Source organism: Lolium rigidum, unplaced genomic scaffold (genome assembly GCF_022539505.1).
Source record: "Lolium rigidum isolate FL_2022 unplaced genomic scaffold, APGP_CSIRO_Lrig_0.1 contig_5228_1, whole genome shotgun sequence".
Taxonomy (NCBI): domain Eukaryota; kingdom Viridiplantae; phylum Streptophyta; class Magnoliopsida; order Poales; family Poaceae; genus Lolium; species Lolium rigidum.
In genome coordinates, this window is record NW_025900870.1 from 207,165 (window position 1) to 225,620 (window position 18,456).

An 18,456-nucleotide genomic window follows, 5' to 3' on the forward strand; every position below is an offset into this window, starting at 1 on the left:
CTACACAAATTTTAAAGTAGATTAAGCACTACAAGAAATGTGTTGACTTGCGACCCTCCATTTTTGTCACTAAATCGTCATTATTTTTAATCTATGACGACTCTATGACGAAAAATTGATCGTCAAAAACGGAGCGTCAGGAATCAGCTACCATGACCTTTTATTTGAAATCGTCATATTTGTCTATGACGATATTGTATCGTCATATAGGTTATGACGATACAATATCGTCATGGGCAATCTGGCCACGCCACATCAGATCCTACGTGGCAATCTGACGTGGCAAAATTATGACGAAATCCAATCGTCGTAGATTAAAATCAGCCCGGTCCATTTAGGTGGTCTACACGGGCCAAGCCCATTCATTCTAGCCTTTGTTGCTTGGGTTTTGGCCTTTGTCAATCCATTTGTATTTTGAGAGTTAAGTCTTTTTACAAGCTTTTCTGGTCCATTTGCCTTCGGGCCTTAACATTTTTACAGCCTGCAATTCTCTTCTTATTGGGCTGGTCCCACAAGTCATCTGCTCAATAATCCAGTCCGCCATTATCCATTTTCATAATGCTACCATTTTATTTTACAACGATCTGACAGTAACTAAACAACAGATAATTTAATCAAAACTGGAAAATACACAAAATTGTTTTGAAAAGAGATATAATTAACACACGGTTTAAATCACATGTAGAAGCCGAATGTACAACAAAATGTACACCCACCGCATGACCACAATCCTACAGGAGGCAACATCCATCATCGGCAGAAGACAAAGGATGTCCGTCCGGCCGGCTAGACTCAGCTCCAAACCTCCAGGTCCCCTTTATGCTGCTACATCATCAGGACCTCTTCCGTCCACCAGCGCCATGGCAACATGCCAGACTTCTCCCCATGTGCACCGTTCCGTCCGGCATCACATCGCAACAGGTGGCTACCTACGAACACCGGTCCAAGAAAGCCTCCACCGTATGCTATTACATCCATCCTGCAAGACAACAACCAACCAAAGGTGATGCCAACAATCAAAACCATTCAGGAAACAAATGGGCCACAATAACAGTTTCACAGTTCACAACATTAATGCTTCCAAACAAAAAAATGCATCAGATTGCAATACATGTCCGCCTCTATCTACTGCAAGTGAAATGAGAATATGACCGCAAGTGCAATAAAAGAGTGGCACCCATGTAGATAGCATAGCCAGATAACATCAGGCAACCAATAAATTCGAAAAAAGAGAACTGAAGTACAATATTTTCCATTTACACAGATCATTATGACTTATCACTTACATCACAAACTCGAAAATAAAGCAATAGGTGGAGCACAACACATACAGCAGTAACCATAAAGTAACATCCTAGAGACTCGACCAGATACACCATAGCTTTCATAGCGCACATAGGGACTTGACTCAAAATAATGCATGGCATCATGACCCATCAACCAAGCAACAAAAGAGAATGGGATAGAACAGAGGACTTACCTAATCCGGAGAAATAGCGTTGCTTCGGTTGCAGCACGGTGCGCTAAACACTGGGAATCTGGTGACATGGCCACAGCTGCAGCACATACCCCATCAGGTCTGCAACAGTTATAATCTTGACAGCAACAAGCTATTAGGTGTTCAATTTAAAAACCCATTATCAAGTAAGATAATTAACAAAGTAATAGGAGCGTTGCAGGGTTTAACAAAGTAAAAGGAAGGTGCTCTTAGATCCTGCTACTAGGATGTGTTCTCAGTTTTTGCTAAAACAGACAACATTCTAACATAGCAGCAAGTGTTTGCAACGTGCATGTGCATAGTACTGAGTACATGCTTATTATTTACGAGGACAAACATTATATGCTCTCACAAGTTACCACAGCAGTTAGTCCAATAGATCCAGTTTACATGACTGCCAGCAACTAGTATCAGTTCATCTCGTGAATAAAAGACAGTAGCTAGAAATGTGCAATTTACAGTGTACTGTACCTGCTAAGCCAGTCAAAATGAAGATCTATCTAGAATCATATAGGGAAACGCCACAGATTTTTTTTAGAATTAACTACAAATAGAGAGGAAGGGGAGAGGCGAGGGAGCATATGATCTCATTTATGACATTGGCGAGCTCCTGTGGCTACACTCACTGCTTCGCTAACACCAGCACAGCATCTCAATGCATGATTTTAACAAAGTGAGTTCACATTTCAGATTTCACATGCTACATGAGATAAATTGCAGTTCTATACTAGATTCTTGCTTGGTAGGGGTCTTCGGTTTCAATAATATTGCCACATAAGAGATACAAATTAAGTGTAGAAACACCAAGTTACAGACGCTACATCACTTTTAACCGGCCCTCAAATATACACATGTACCAGTACAGAAAATGCATGACTTGCACGTTACAAAATACCAGCCAAATTAGCATAAAAGGAACACAATACGACATCAAACACCTTTCATTTTAAACAGAAACAGATGGAATCACAAACAAGAGGATTCACATGATAAGACTATAGCAGTTCAAACAAAACGAACGTATATAGAAGCAAAGGCGGAGAAAACAACGCTTACCAGCCACATTATTATGTACAGAGAATGTTCTAGACAGTAACCAAGACCACGGACATCATTGTTTAAAGCAGTCACATTATTATGTACAGCACAAAGTAGATACTCTCCACATATAACCTAGTGATGGGCATTGTCTAGATATTTCATACGCTACTTGAAGGTTGCGGCAAGCACAATAAACTAGAGCAGACCACAACTATTTTGAATAAATTTTGGCTTGGATGAAGATACAGGTAATGCCTCACTAAAGAAAACAGACCTCATAAGACCTGTTTTCTATGTCGAGACGCATATCCCTGTGTATATCATGAATCTCGACACCACCATAGAAAATAGACTGATTCAAGAACAAAAGGATATGCAAACAGAGTTAGTCCTAAAAATAATAGCAAAGATAAGGCAGGAAATTCTGCACTTTTATATTCAAATACTGCTCACTCTACAAGTTGAACATTCATGTAACACGAAACACAAGAGGCACTTCAGAGAACCTATTCTCTTATGATAAGATCTGCAATTTCAGAATGTGATGTGCTGACTAAAATCAAAATCAAAACTAGATTTGAGCTACTTTATGAAAATAGCAATCAAGATGGAAAGCTAACTAAGGAGTAAGTGCATGGTCCATTAGGATTAACTACTGACAATCTGGTTCAGCAAGGTTCTATAATGTTTAATAAGTAGAAAGGTGTACCAGTAAGATCGTTTAGTTTCTTAGTGGTGGAGGTACTAATAACTGATAATTAAAAGAACAATTGGCAGGTCTCTGATTCTGACGTAGTTTGTTTTAGTCTCATAAATCCAAAGAGAATGAATTGTGGAACTATAGTAACGACAAAGTAAGGACAATATATATAAATTAGATGGATTATTATTTAGGATTCTGAGGTAGTTTGTATATTATCACTCAGAAAAAGTTCACTCGCAGTAGGCAGATGGGATCTAGGCATCTGAGATCTAGGATGGTAAAAAGGGAACAAGATCATGCCCATTGTTGCTGAGATATGTGAAATGAACGCACCAGCAGGAAAGATCTAGCGAAACAGACGATAATAGAGAAAGAACAGCAGGTCATACGTGGTCACCTCGGCAGCGGAGAAGTCGTCTTTGACAGTGGAGCCGCTTGGGCCGCGGATCTCGAGCAGGCAGATGTGGCCGAAGAGGGTAGGTAGCCCGTTCGCCATTACAAGCTCGGTGTCCAGTTCTTGAGGTACTCCACGGGCGGTGGGTGAACAGGCTGTAGGCTGATGATCTGCAAGTCGAGCTTCCGCCGTGAATGGCCCTCGATCAGGTCTTGGGCTGCCTGCAGAAAGAGAGATTGGGATATAGAAATTGATGGGAGAGAAAGAGAGGGGATAAGGGAAATAGAGAGGACAGGGGCGGCCGGATCCAGCGGCAGAGAGCTTGGGGTCGCGGGTCACTATGGCCTCCGGATCTGACGCGGCGGCGGCGGCGGCGGCCTTGGCGGGTAGAAAGAAGTACGCGGCGGAAGGGTGGGTGGCGGCGGGGGGAGCTGTCCAGATGGGCTAGGGTTACAGAAGAGAAGGGTGTGTGGTGCGAGGGAGAGATGTGCGCGGGCACTTATGGAAAATTTTCATCTCGCCACCGCGCGCGGATAGGCGGCGGGTGGCTCTTTCGGCTTTCGATTCCGCGGGTATTTTCCCTCACGAATTTCACTTTGTATCTACCCAAACGAGTGTAACTGCCTCCGGGACCCAGCTTCGAGGGCCCATATAGTATTTCTAATAGAATATCCGATTGACCCTATAGGTTCCACACGTCAGTGTTAGGTTCCAAACTGGTGATATCTAGACACATAAGTGGAAATTGACATATGGACATGCCACGTCGGCGAAATTGGTGAGGTGGCCATCCTATCATCTGAACGAATCACATATTAGCAATTACGACGATGTAAATTGGTCATGATTGTCTAAAAAGAAGGTCCTAAGTTGTGTCTTATAGATTATGACGATTTCGCCTACTAAAACTACGACGTTTTTCAGCTAAATCGTCGTAAGTTTCTAGGGTTTTGACCCTCTCAAACGGCTTACGACCATCTGATGAGAAATCGTCATATAATCATGACGATTTTACCCAGGGTCACTGAGAGAAGGTCACAAGTCAACACATTTCTTGTAGTGAAGTTAGTGACCATAGTGTGCAAAATTTTAAGCATAGTAAAACTTTAATGCAAGTAAAGTTTTTGAAAATAGAAGGAGATAAAGGACCTACGCATTTTCAGCATTTAGTCAACCTCTTTGTTTTAAGAAAATAGTTTTTGGTCTGATCTAACGCCCATGCTAACTAAGGTCTCCTATAGTCAGGATGGCTCTAATACCAGCACTGTGGGGCCCCGTACTTACCAGTCCGAAACTCCTGTTATGCATACAATTTCACGATCCCAAGATCTTTCCATCATGAATACATAACCGAACTGATACTAGATTACATCATCCATTACAGTACCGAATTAAAGATATTAGGAAGTCTTACATCATAGGCCATCAGGGCCGTAGTTCAACAAACAGTAGCGGAATTTATTTGACTCCAAACAGCGGTGGAACCCAAGTCAGGCCTTTACCCTACAGGCGACTGACTGGGAGAGCATCCTAGTTCGCGTCTTTGGCGTCGTACTCTTCTTCTTCGTAGTACTCCTCTTCAAAGTCTGGCCAAGTAAATAGCCAGGACAACAATGCCAATGAGTACGTTTGAATGTACTCGCAAACCACCTTAGAGAGAAATAAAGGATATGCGATACGGCAGTAGCAAGGAACATGCACTAATTAAGGAGACAAAGAGCGAGAGAGAGTTTCTCTCGAGAATATGAAATCTCTATATCTTTGTTGAAATTCATTTTGTAAACAATTTTCATTTGAAGACTAATAGGTAAGGCTGACCCAATTTCTCTTCCGGCCCTCAAAATGGCCAAAACAAATGTACCAACTTTCCACTGTACCTCCTAGGGACATTTCCTCTAGTCCCACTGGTATTTTCCTGTACCTTCCAGGTACATTTCCAAAATCTTTTCTTGGAAACACATTTGTAAAACAAAAACTCTTCAGCATAGGTATCATGCCTTCCGAACCGTCCATGACGACGGACCCGGCTATTCGAATAGTTTTCACTCTGCAGAGGTTGTACACTTTCACCATAAGATCCGGTAAATCCGTCGGGATCATCCCTGGTTCACCAAGCGTCACAACGCGAGGCTCGGATAACCGATCGTAGTTTTTCTCTTCCTCGCCATAGCCTAAGACATGCCGCCTAGAGTTGTACCCCCAACACCAGAGTCCGAGGGGCCGTTTACCTAGGAGTAGCAAGTTCCCCGACCAGCTCGATCCTCCGGAATGCCGGGACCTACTGCGGGGCATTATTCAATGGGAGCTCATAGGTTCTACCCCTGCCATCGATACACAAAGGAAATGCGTCCCCAGTTCGTCGGGAAGGCCACGATCGATAGGTGTCCATGCTCGGACTGCCCCTTACATTTCCAGGACCCAAACTATGGCGAGACAAACTACTATGCTACGCCCCGTGCCCACTTTGGGGTAATATGGTTGCACTTTCTAATTAGTCAGGTTATGTACCCAAGGCACCAAAGTTTTCGAAAACATGTTATGTCCACTTTATTTCACAAAATCTCACTTTTGCAAAACACCTCTTTATTTTCAAACTCCCACTTGGGCAGGGCTACCCCATTCCAAGGTTTTTGAAAACTTTTTTCTCGGAAAATTTTTCCCAAAACTTTTCCACAAGGGCTCCCAATCTATAGTCCATCTTTTCTCGAAAAGCGGCGACAAGGATGATAAGGTGATAAGAACCATATCACTATTAAGATTGGGGTCAGTAGGTTCCAAAGAGGGCTGCACCCTAAGTGTGGATTAATAAAACTCCGGGTGGCACTAACCACCGTTATAACAAATAAAAGACATGCATTTTATAAAGCAAAAATAATGCAAGAGTAAGATAAATAGGATCAGAGAAACATCAAGAGGTGGCTTTCCCTGATCAGCAAAGTGCCCCTGGTCTTCCTCTTGAATTCCCCCAAAGTCACCTCCTCCTTCGTTTCCGGCGGCGTTTGAATCTAGCGTCGCAAAAAGAAAACAACAAGCCATACCAAATCAACAAACCACACCAGAATATTTCACACAAAAAATTGGTAAAATCACAGTATGTAAAGGTTCACAAATACAAGCTACTGAAAGTGGTTTCTCTAATTTATGGTTTTTAAAACAAAAGATGTGATTTTTACAAACCCAGAAATGACTTATGAACCATTTAAATGCATATAGCAAACCTTCTGAAAGCTAATAACATGTAGAACACAATTGCACAACAATCACATGCAAATCAGTTTTTAAATAACCTAGACAGTTTAAACAAGATAGGAACCAGAGCACACAAATAGCTAGGCACACCAGTATCAGAGCATCACCAATCAAAGCCAAGTATACCCCTGGATATCTAATGCTATATGTGATCTAACCTCACTGGTTTGGCATTTTTCTGATTTGCACAAAAATCAGATACTGAAAAGGTGCCCTCTTTCAGTAATAAATTCCCCAGGCATAAACTACCACTCTGATAAATGTTTTCTTTGGAACCGAAATATCTTAACATTATATCTACCAGTAGCACTTGGTTTTGCTTCAAAAACATTTTTGGTTTTTGAAATAAAATTCATGGAACAGCTCTCTGGTCAAATTTTGATTTGTATATAAAACCAAATCTAGGAAGCTTCTGCATGTGATATTAGTGCCAAAACAAAGGTATTTACTTCTACTCTACACCAAAATTAACCTCATGCAGAAAGGGTTTATAAATCTTACACCATAAATAAAATACACAATCAGTAACCTTTTTGGTTTTTATTTAACTACACATATTCACAACACTAAAGCACATGCATGCAATTATTTGTGGTAGACATTTCATTTGTGAGCATCTGGAGATTTGAATCAACAAATTTGGTCACTCGAAGAATTTATGGTATTTTAGAAACTGAGCAGGGATTTACTAGCATCGGCCGGATTCGGCCTGGAAGAAGCACCGCAGCGCGGGAGCATGTGGGTTTGAAACAGCCACGACGTGGCCGCCACGCTGGCTGGTGGGCCCGAAGGACTCCCGCATGCATGATGGGTTCTCTTCCTCCTCGCGTGTTGGATGGATAGCGGGGGAAACCCTAGCTATTGGAGGCGTGCAACGTTCACTGTGAGTGGTGATACGTCTCAAACGTATCTATAATTTCTTATGTTCCATGCTAGTTTTATGACAATACTCACATGTTTTATATACACTTTATATCATTTTGATGCATTTTCCGGCACTACCCTATTAACAAGATGCCGAAGCGCTAGTTCATGTTTTCTGCTGTTTTTGGTTTCAGAAATCCTACACGGGAAATATTCTCGGAATTGGACGAAACGAAAGCCAAACCTCCTATTTTGCCGAGACGGACCCAGAGAGCCAGAGAAGTGCCAGAGGGGGGCCAAGGGGGCCCCACACCATACCTGGGCGCGAGCCCTTCCCTGGCCGCGGCACCAGGTGGGGAGGCCACCCCCTGACTCCTCCGAGGCCGCCCTTTCGACTATATATTCTGCCCATTGCGAAAACGCTAAAACAATCGACGATATTCCACGAAGAGTTCCGTAGCCGCCGCCATCGCGAAGACAAGTTTCGGGGGACAGAAGTCTCTGTTCCGGCACGCCGCCGGGACGGGGAATTGCCCCGGAGTCATCTCCATCGACACCACCGCCATCTTCATCGTCGTTGCTGTCTCCCATGATGAGGAGGGAGTAGTTCTCCCCCGAGGCTAAGGGCTCTACCGGTAGCTATGTGGTTCATCTCTCTCTCCCATGGTGTGATCTTTATGTGTGTTATCACCAGAATTTGACCGGATCAGAGGTGGGCCGCGATTGGAGATGGGCTTGAAGAATATACATAGAAGGAATACATGAATCGTCCTTGTATACCAAGTTTGGGCTAGTTTGCCCGTGTATCTGTAACATAGCAGGATACGTGTCGTTTAGAAGTTAGAGTTTAACCCGTGCACGGTTAGGTGCACGCCTGAATTAGAAAGTCCCCCGGACTATAAATATGTATCTAGGGTTTATGAAATAAACAACAATCAACGTTCACCACAAACCAATCTCGGCGCATCGCCAACTCCCCGTCTCGAGGGTTTCTTCCGGGTAAGCACCATGCTGCCTAGATCGCATCTTGCGATCTAGGCAGCACACGTTTATTCGTCTTCCATGCGTTGCTCGTGCTTGAAGCCTTTTTGATGGCGAGCAACGTAGTTATCATAGATGTTTTAGGGTTAGCATTGTTCTTCGTATCATATGCTATCGTCGTGCGACCCTTAGGCATCTAGCCGCCCTTACACCTATCTTGGGTGTAAGGGCGGCACCCCGCTTGATCATTATCTAGTAGATCCGATCCGTTATGATTGCTCCTTGTTCTTCAAGGATTAGTTTAATATCTGCATCGTTAGGCCCTACAAACGGGTTGAAGGATCCAGTGGCGCGTAGGGTGTAGTTTGCTAGCCCTAGACATGATGTTCCGAGGATCAACTTCGTGTTGGTTTTTAGGCCTTGTCTAGGGTCGGTTTACGATCACCGTGCGTGGCCGCGAGGCTCAATCACGAGTAGGATGTTCCGATTATGCGGTGAAAACCCCAAATCGTAGTAGGTCGCTTTAGCTTTATCTTGATCAAGCAGGACCACCATCTGATCGTACACCTCGTACGCATCATGGGTGGATCGGCTCTTTGAGCCGATTCACGGGATAACCCGAGAGCCGATCGAGGCTCGTATTTAACGTTTACGTGTATGCCATGCAGGAAACTAAGCGAGGCATCATCCAACACCTTCCCGACCAGGTATAGGTCAGGTGGCACGCCCTTGCATCGAGCATCGGACGTGCGTGCCGAAGGCTTTGCGGGCCGTCGCTCGGAGGGACCGGGGCCAGCCGCAGATCCCGGGAGATTCCCGGCCCTATCGGTGTTGCCCGTCGCTGCCCGCCGGGGTGTTTCGACCGCAACACATTCCGGCACGCCCGGTGGGACAATCTTCGACATCAACCGCATCGCCATCTACATCCGAGATGGCGGAAGGCACTCCGGTCAAGTACGAGGATCCGACCGAAGAGCTCAAAAAGAAGCATGACGAGATCAAGGCGGTCCTCGAAGCCGACCTCATCGGCTCTTTTCACGGAACCCGCTCACATGGCATCGGGTGGAAAGGGTTCTCACCTGAAGGCGCGCTCGATGGAGTGGACCTGTCCGCCCCGTCGGAAGAACGCACCAGGTCGCTGCGTCGGGAGATCAACTTCATGGTGGCTCATTCGCCGCACCGCCACTCGAGAGCCTCGGTGAACACTGCGGAGCGTGTCGCTCGCGCGTGATCCAGGAAATCATGAGCCATCGGTATTCTCCGTCGGGACCAGCTCGGGGACTTACCAAGGAGAGATGCCACTCCGGTCCCGTCCACCGCCGCCGTTCGCGTTGGCAGCATCAGAAGTGCCGAATTCATCGGCATACGTCGTCTACAAGATCGGTGGTGACCCTAGTGACTACCAATTCTTGCATGAGGCGCCTAAGGAGATCCCGCACGGATACACGTGCGCATACGTGCCGGACTGCAGTAACTGGGCACTCTCGAACCAGACTGGAACAGCAGGAGGAGTTTCGGGAACAGATCTTGAGAAGCAGACGTGGCTAGCTAAGTACGCCACTCCGACACTTCCCAAAAATCTATGGACAAACGCGGCAATGATCCGTGCGATCGGCCCCAAAGATCTATGAAGAGACTTTGCCAAACCTTCATTGATCAACCAACATGGAGGCCGATTCCAGAAATCGGCCAAAATTATCCTCACCATGCGTTCTACCCGGGTTCAACGTTGATCTAATGGGCAATGGGTTTACGTCGGCTGATGAGCTGGAAGAAGTCAGCACTGGTCCTAACAGAGCCGACATTCACATGTGGTACCTTGGGTAACCGCAGAGCCGATATCAGTAGATACCTGGCAGAATCGGCTCGGGGGGCACCTAGTCAGATAAACATGTGCGACACCCATACATATGCGGAGAAATATTGGGGGCCGATGGAGAAATCGGCCAGTAAAAAAAATCGGTACATGCAACCAGAGCCGATGCACGGACATTGACTTCAGAATGGTAAAAAAGCCGATGCACGGCCATCAACCTTAGACAAGTTCAGCGAAACAAGTTCAGCAAAACATGCATCAGTTTACACAAAGAGGCCCTACTTAAGAAAAGCGTTGAGGGCGTGAAGAGCATCGGCACGGATTCGATCCACCTCGGCGATCTCAGCCTCGTCGTCCTCGTCTTTCCCCATCACCAGCTGACTGCTCAGGGCACGAATTTCAGCCAGATCGGTCTTCAGATCGGCTGTGAGGCCTTTTGCTTCCTCTTGAGAGCGAGCAATCAGGGTTTCCTTGTCTTGGATAAGTTGTTTGGTCTCCCTGACCCTCTTTTCAAGGTCCTCCAGTTCCTTGCGCAAGGCCTCGAGTTCGACACTATGGGTAGAAGTGTCGGTTTGGGCGTCTAAAGCCGCCTTCTTCTCGTTGAGCCGTTGACATTTGTCTGCAATATCGGCTCTCAACGGGAGTTGGGCGCGGCGAAGAGTAATTCTTTGACGAGCCGACTGCACCCTGGACCTGAAAACCGACAAAGTCACAGCCGGCCAAAGCTTAACCTGCAGCGTCACCGGGAGACGGGGCTGGATGTCTTCGAGGATGCCCTTGATTGCCTCGGGGTTTTCGACCAGGGTTTCGACCGAGGAGGAGAGCAAAACCTTGAGACGCTGGAGCGGGCCATGGACCGTGCTGGGGTTTGGCTCTTCACCTGCTTTGGAAGTAGCTGGCTCGATGGAGTCGGGATCGAACGTCAGCAAGCTTGAAGGATCACAACCCTGACAGACGAACAAGAGCAGCATGAGCATACGACAAAGGAAAAGGGTAGGCCCGAGAGAGTGGAGCGTACCTCTCCCAAGAAAGGAAGGGCAGCCGATGTTGTGACAATCGGCTTTGCGGTAGACTGGGCCAGGTTAGCCACTTGGTCAGCCATGCTCGGCAAGTTGGATAGGCCGAGTGTAGCAGATGGCATCGGTACCTCTTCAACGTCCCCGCTAGAGGTCCCATTAGTCTGCAAAGGAAATGGTGAGGCAATCCAATTAGTAACGGGACGGTGTGGAATATGAGCTGTTGAGGTAATTACATTTGAAACTTCCTGGCTCGGCGAGGAAACTTGTGGGCCTTTGCGAGCCCTTTTGACGCATCGACGCTTCATGCGTGACCCCGTTTTGATCGGAGCTTGAAGGTCAGCAGGCTCGGGAGTCGACCTTTTCCTAGAAGCCGACGCTGGCGAGTCCGTCTGGCTTTGTGTGGTGGATCTCTCTGAATCGCCCGGGGAGGAGTCCCTTGGGCTGGACTGTGCTCCCTCACTGGAGTTCTCTTCAGTGGAGGTCTGAAAGAAGAGGTACAACCATGTTACAAAGATTGGAGAGGCCAATGTGTTTGGTCAAGACACGAGTCAGCTTACATGCAAGCCTGCTTGGACAGTAGCTTTGAGCTTCAGGGTTTTTCTGACAGCTACTTTCCTCACTGCCTTCCTCGCCTGGGTTGAGGCTCGGGGGGAAACTGACCCGGAGGATGCTTTACTTTTGGGAGCCGATTTCGGTGAAATCGGTTGGCTCTGCATTATGACCTTCTTCAAGGGCGGTGAGCTCTGACAGAAGAGAACTACCGGAGCTGGTCGAAGGAACTCGAATGGGGAACCGTTGGCTTGCGTGGGCTCTGGGCCATCCTGTTGCTGCCAAGGAATAAAGTCAGGTTACAGACAATCATCACGAGCCATTGCAGGTAATTTACATGTAATGGTACCTAGTGTGCAGGAACGTCATATTCAGCATCAAGTTGCTTCAGCAACGGTCCTAGAGCTCTTCTGAAGGCGTGAGTCTTCCACATCGACCACCAAGTCTCGAAGCCATCGGTGGTGGTGGTGAAACGGAGGTTATGAGGAATTGGAATGGCCAGAGTGTCGAAGAAGGTATAGCACCTTTGGCCAGTAATAATGTCAGGCAGTTCAGCCCTGCTTGTTGTCAGGTGGTGGAGAAAGAAGTGTGGGGGCACTTGCCCGAGGCCGAGCTGCCGGGCTACTACCACCGGTTGGTAAGACTCGTAACCAGGCTTTATGATCCTGTTTGAGGTACTCATGCCATCTGAGAGAAAGCAAGGACGGATCATGATAGAGTACAGGTGCTCGGGTGTCGGCGTCATCGGCAAGACTGTCTAATCGGAAGGAGACTGGGTTCTCAAAGATTTCCGATTCACTATAGGGGAAGAACAGGGGGTTGTCCAGGCCTTGGAAGAAAACCTTGAACCACTCTGCTGCTTCCTTGGGGATCAGCCTGCTGCCTAGGAGACTGTACAGAGCTTGGCCATAGGTAGTGCATCGGATTTCCTTCCCAGTCGCATCTGGGAAGGTGCAGGTGGCCAAAGGTGGGAAATTTGGGATTTGATTTTGAAAGTACAATTGAGCCCATAACTGAATAAACCACCAGGGGCCTCCTGTTTTGACTGTCCTTTGGGAGAACGAGTTTGACGGACATCGCTTGAAGAGATCGATAGACTTCTCCAAGGAGCAGTTTTCCAAGGCCAAGTTGAGTACCTTTGGCGAGCTCATAGGCCAGGGAGAGGTAGTTCTTGGTTGGGGCGAGTGAAGGACCACAAAATATGAAATGCTCCAGCCAGAAGTTCAAGAAAGCCGTGTGCTCTCTTTCTGTCACAGGGCCTTTGGTTTTCATATAACGCTCGAGGTATGCGCCCCAGCTTGTGCACTCTGTTTTGGAGGAAAGGGTGAAAGGGACCTTTGGCAATTTGAAGGCAGAGGGGCTTGGGGATGAAATGTCTAGGCCTGTGATCATGGCCACGTCTAGCAGAGTTGGTGTCATGGGGCCATGGCCGAACATAAAGCAGTTCAGTGCATCAGACCAAAAGTAGACGATGGTTTTCAAGATGTTCTCGTTCTTTTCGAGAGGGGACAGCGATAATGATAAGGCATCGGCTATCCCTATCGAATCCCAGGTAGCATATTGTGTTTTAGACACTCTACTGTACCATGCCACCCAACCTTCAGGAGGATTAGGCCAGGCTCGCAGGCAGTCGGCCCAGGAAGTCAGATCTAAATTCTGATTCACGAAGGGGATCCTATTGGCCTCGCATGAGATTAGGTGAGCGGGACTCTCGGAAGAACGGGGGCCAAGACACATAGAGTTTGGGAGAGAGGGGTGCGGCAGCAGGATGTCTGAAACCTAAAATTGATAACGGAATAGAACATTAATTCAGGTGTTTGCTGTTTACTCCCAACATTGATTCGCATGACGAGGAGGCTGTTGAGGATTACCTTCAGACCAGAGACCATGGTGTGGGCGTTGGATGATTCCGCCATTTGATGTGCTGAGGAATTGGGACGGCGCGGTTGAGATCTGAGATTCGCGGAGCTGCTTGGACGACGATTTGGGGATCTGAGTTTGCTTTCTCAGGCGGAGGGCGCAGGTTAACGTTTGGAGGAGCAGTTAGGTTGGCTTTACTCTTGTTTTATCATGGAGGCTGATGTGATACCATCGGCTCTTTTGGGGAGTGCTTGACTCTGACTATCGGCAAAGTTAAGTGAATACATTCCTTCATTTTAAGATGGATTTTTTAGATTGGTGATAAGGTCAAGGAGGCAAGACGCCACGACATGACCCGACGAAGAAAGAGCAGAATGATTTTGGAAATGTTATTTCCAAAACCAGGGGGGCATGTGTTATCACCAGAATTTGACCGGATCAGAGGTGGGCCGCGATTGGAGATGGGCTTGAAGAATATACATAGAAGGAATACATGAATCGGCCTTGTATACCAAGTTTGGGATAGTTTGCCCGTGTATCTGTAACATAGTAGGATACGTGTCGTTTAGAAGTTAGAGTTTAACCCGTGCACGGTTAGGTGCACACCTGAATTAGAAAGTCCCCCGGACTATAAATATGTATCTAGGGTTTATGAAATAAACAACAATCAACGTTCACCACAAACCAATCTCGGGCGCATCGCCAACTCCCCGTCTCGAGGGTTTCTTCCGGGTAAGCACCATGCTGCCTAGATCGCATCTTGCGATCTAGGCAGACACGTTTATTCGTCTTCCATGCGTTGCTCGTGTCTGAAGCCTTTTTTATGGCGAGCAACGTAGTTATCATAGATGTTTTAGGGTTAGCATTGTTCTTCGTATCATATGCTATCGTCGTGCGACCCTTAGGCATCTAGCCGCCCTTACACCTATCTTGGGTGTAAGGGCGGCACCCCGCTTGATCATTATCTAGTAGATCCGATCCGTTATGATTGCTCCTTGTTCTTCAAGGATTAGTTTAATATCTGCATCGTTAGGCCCTACAAACGGGTTGAAGGATCCAGTGGCGCGTAGGGTGCAGTTTGCTAGCCCTAGACAGGATGTTCCGAGGATCAACTTCGTGTTGGTTTTTAGGCCTTGTCTAGGGTCGGTTTACGATCACCGTGCGTGGCCGCGAGGCTCAATCACGAGTAGGATGTTCCGATTATGCGGTGAAAACCCCAAATCGTAGTAGGTCGCTTTAGCTTTATCTTGATCAAGCAGGACCACCATCTGATCGTACACCTCGTACGCATCATGGGTGGATCGGCTCTTTGAGCCGATTCACGAGATAACCTCGAGAGCCGATCGAGGCTCGTATTTAACGTTTACGTGTATGCCATGCAGGAAACTAAGCGAGGCATCATCAAACACCTTCCCGACCAGGTATAGGTCGGGTGGCACGCCCTTGCATCAGCATCGGACGTGCGTGCCGAAGGCTTTGCGGGCCGTCGCTCGGAGGGACCAGGGCCAGCCGCAGTCCTGGGAGATTCCCGGCTCTACGGTGTTGCCCGTCGCTGCCCGCCGGTGGGTTTCTGACCGCAACAATGTGATCATGAGCTTTGTATCACTATTAATCTATGTGCTACTCTAGTGATGTTATTAAAGTAGTCTATTCCTCCTTCATGATGTAAAGTTGACAGCGTGTGCATCATGTAGTACTTGGCGTAGGTTATGATTGTAATCTCTTGTGGATTATGAAGTTAACTATTACTATGATAGAATTGATGTGATCTATTCCCCCTTTCATAGCTATATATTGTTGACAGTGTGTATGCTATGTTAGTACTCGGTCTAAATTGCAATGGTATTATCTTGGATTATGATTTGATGAGGATATCCCTATGAGTGGTGTTTGTCAAGTACTTGATGAACTTTGAGCGGAGCTTTCGTAGCCACTACGTGATGATTAGTGATTCCAATAGGAGAGTAATTGAGAGTAGCACAAGTGAAGAGAAGTTATTTATTTATGTGATCATTGTTGAGAGTGTCCACTAGTGAAAGTATGATCCCTAGGCCTTGTTTCTAAGCATTGAAACACCGTTTCCAACAAGTTCTGTTACATGTTCGCTCGCTGTCATTTTTATTTCAGATTGCAATTACTACTTACAATCATCCATATTACTTGTATTTCACTATCTCTTCGCCGAACTAGTGCACCTATACATCTGACAAGTGTATTAGGTGTGTTGGGGACACAAGAGACTTCTTGTATCTTAATTGCAGGGTTGCTTGAGAGGGATATCTTTGACCTCTACCTCCCCGAGTTCGATAAACCTTGGGTGATTCACTTAGGGGAAACTTGCTGCTGTTCTACAAACCTCTGCTCTTGGAGGCCCAACACTGTCTACAGGAATAGAAGCGTGCGTAGACATCAAGCTATTTTCTGGCACCGTTGCCGGGGAGCTAAGGTAAAAGGTATTCACATTCTCCGACTACTAAGCTATTTCCTAGCACTGTTACCGGTGTGTGAGTGCTCGAAGCTATTTCCTTTAGATCCTGCAATTATATATTTTTTTTTCTTGTTTTTATTTTCACTAGTTAGGCTTAATGGAAAACAACAACAAAATTAGAGATATTTATGAACTTTATATTGAATTAGGACATGATGTGTTTGAAGAGAGAATTAAAAAACCCATGGAACTTTGTTTGCAAAATAGTTGTAGCAATGTTATTAGCATGAACTCTTTGAACACTATTATTGCTAATGCTATGGAAGAATTTAAGCTTGGGGAAGCTGGTTGTGATATTTTTAGTCCCCCAAGTTTTGAGGAGAAAATTTTCTTTGATGATACTTTGCCTCCCATTTATGATGATTATAATGATAGTGGTATTTTGGTGCCACCTACTATGGAGGATAAAGTTTATTATGATTATACCATGCCTGCAATTTATGATGATTACAATGATGGTTATGATAGTTTTACTCCCACTATTACTAATAAAATTGATTATGCTTATGTGGAGAGTAATAATTTTATGCATGTAGCTCATGATAAGAATGTTTCATGTGATAGTTATATTGTTGAGTTTGTTCATGATGCTACTGAAAATCTTTATGAGAGAGGACAATATGGTTGTAGGGATTTTCATGTTACTAAAACACCTCTCTTTTTGCTGAAAATCTTGAAGTTGCGCTTGTCTTGTTTTCCTATGCTTATTGCATTATGCTTACATGACTTGTTTATTTACAAGATTCCTTTTCATAGGAAGTGGGTTAGACTTAAAAATGTTTCTTATTTGCTTTTGATGCTCTCTTTTGCTTCAACTCTTATTTCTTGCGAGAGCATCATTAAAATTACTGAGCCCATCTTAATGGCTATAAAGAAAGCACTTCTCGGGAGATAACCCATGTTTTTATTTTGCTACTGTTTTGTTGTGTCTTGGAAGTTGTTACTACTGTAGCAACCTCTCCTTATCTTTATTTTATTGCATTGTTGTGCCAAGTAAAGTCTTTGATAGTAAGGTTGATACTAGATTTGGATTTCTGCGCAGAAACAGATTTCTATCTGTCACGAATTTGAGTAGATCTCTCTGTAGGAAACTCTAAAAAATCTGCGAACATTCATGAGTAATCCTCAGATATGTACGCAACTTTCATTAAGTTTGAGCTTCTTCATCTGAGCATGTTAAATGCCTCGAAAAATTTCGTCTTTACGGACTGTTCTGTTTTGACAGATTCTGCCTTTTATTTCGCATTATCTCTTTTACTGTGTTTGAGTGGATTTCTTTGCTCCATTAAATTTCAGTAGCCTTGGGTAATGTCCAGAAGTGTTTGGAATGATTGTGTCCTTGCTGAACATGTGAATTTTTGATTATGCACTAACCCTCTAATGAGATTGTTTTGAGTTTGGTGTGAAGGAAGTTTTCAAGGATCAAGAGAGGAGGATGATATAATATGATCAAGAAGAGTGAAAAGTCTAAGCTTGGGGATGCCCCGTGGTTCATCCCAGCATATTTCAAGAAGACTCAAGCATTTAAGCTTGGGGATGCCCAAGGCATCCCCTTCTTCATCAACAACTTATCAGGTCACCTCTAGTGAAACTATATTTCTATTCCGTCACATCTTTTGTGCTTTACTTGGAGCGTCTGTGTGTTTTATTTTCGTTTTGTTATCTTAGTTCTCTGAATAAATTGGATCCTATCATGCTTGTGTGGGAGAGAGACACGCTCCGCTTTTTCATTTGAACACTTGTGTTCTTCGTTTTACTTTTAATGTTCATGGCAAAAGTTAAAAGCTGCTGCACTTATTGTTATTTGGTTGGAAATAGAAAATGCTTCATGTGGTAATTGGTATATTGTCCTGAATAATTTGATACTTGGCAATTGTTTTGAGTTATCAAGTAGATCATGTTTAAGCTCTTGTATCATGTAGTTTAAACCTATTAGTGGAGAACTACCGTAGAGCTTGTTGAAATTTGGTTTGCATGATCGGTCTCTCTAAGGT

At 45.3% G+C, this 18,456-nt stretch overlaps 1 protein-coding gene across 1 annotated transcript; it reads right to left on the bottom strand.

Moving 5' to 3' along the window:
- Positions 1-550: 550 nt before the first annotated feature.
- On the bottom strand, positions 551-8,161 carry LOC124681691. Its single transcript, XM_047216535.1, has 5 exons — positions 8,068-8,161; positions 3,640-4,067; positions 2,814-2,891; positions 1,481-1,595; positions 551-979 (listed from the first exon to the last, which is right to left on the bottom strand). The coding sequence occupies exons 1-4, from the start codon at positions 8,159-8,161 to the stop codon at positions 1,524-1,526; spliced, it is 672 nt and encodes a 223-aa protein (XP_047072491.1). The 3' UTR covers positions 551-979; positions 1,481-1,523.
- Positions 8,162-18,456: the final 10,295 nt, after the last annotated feature.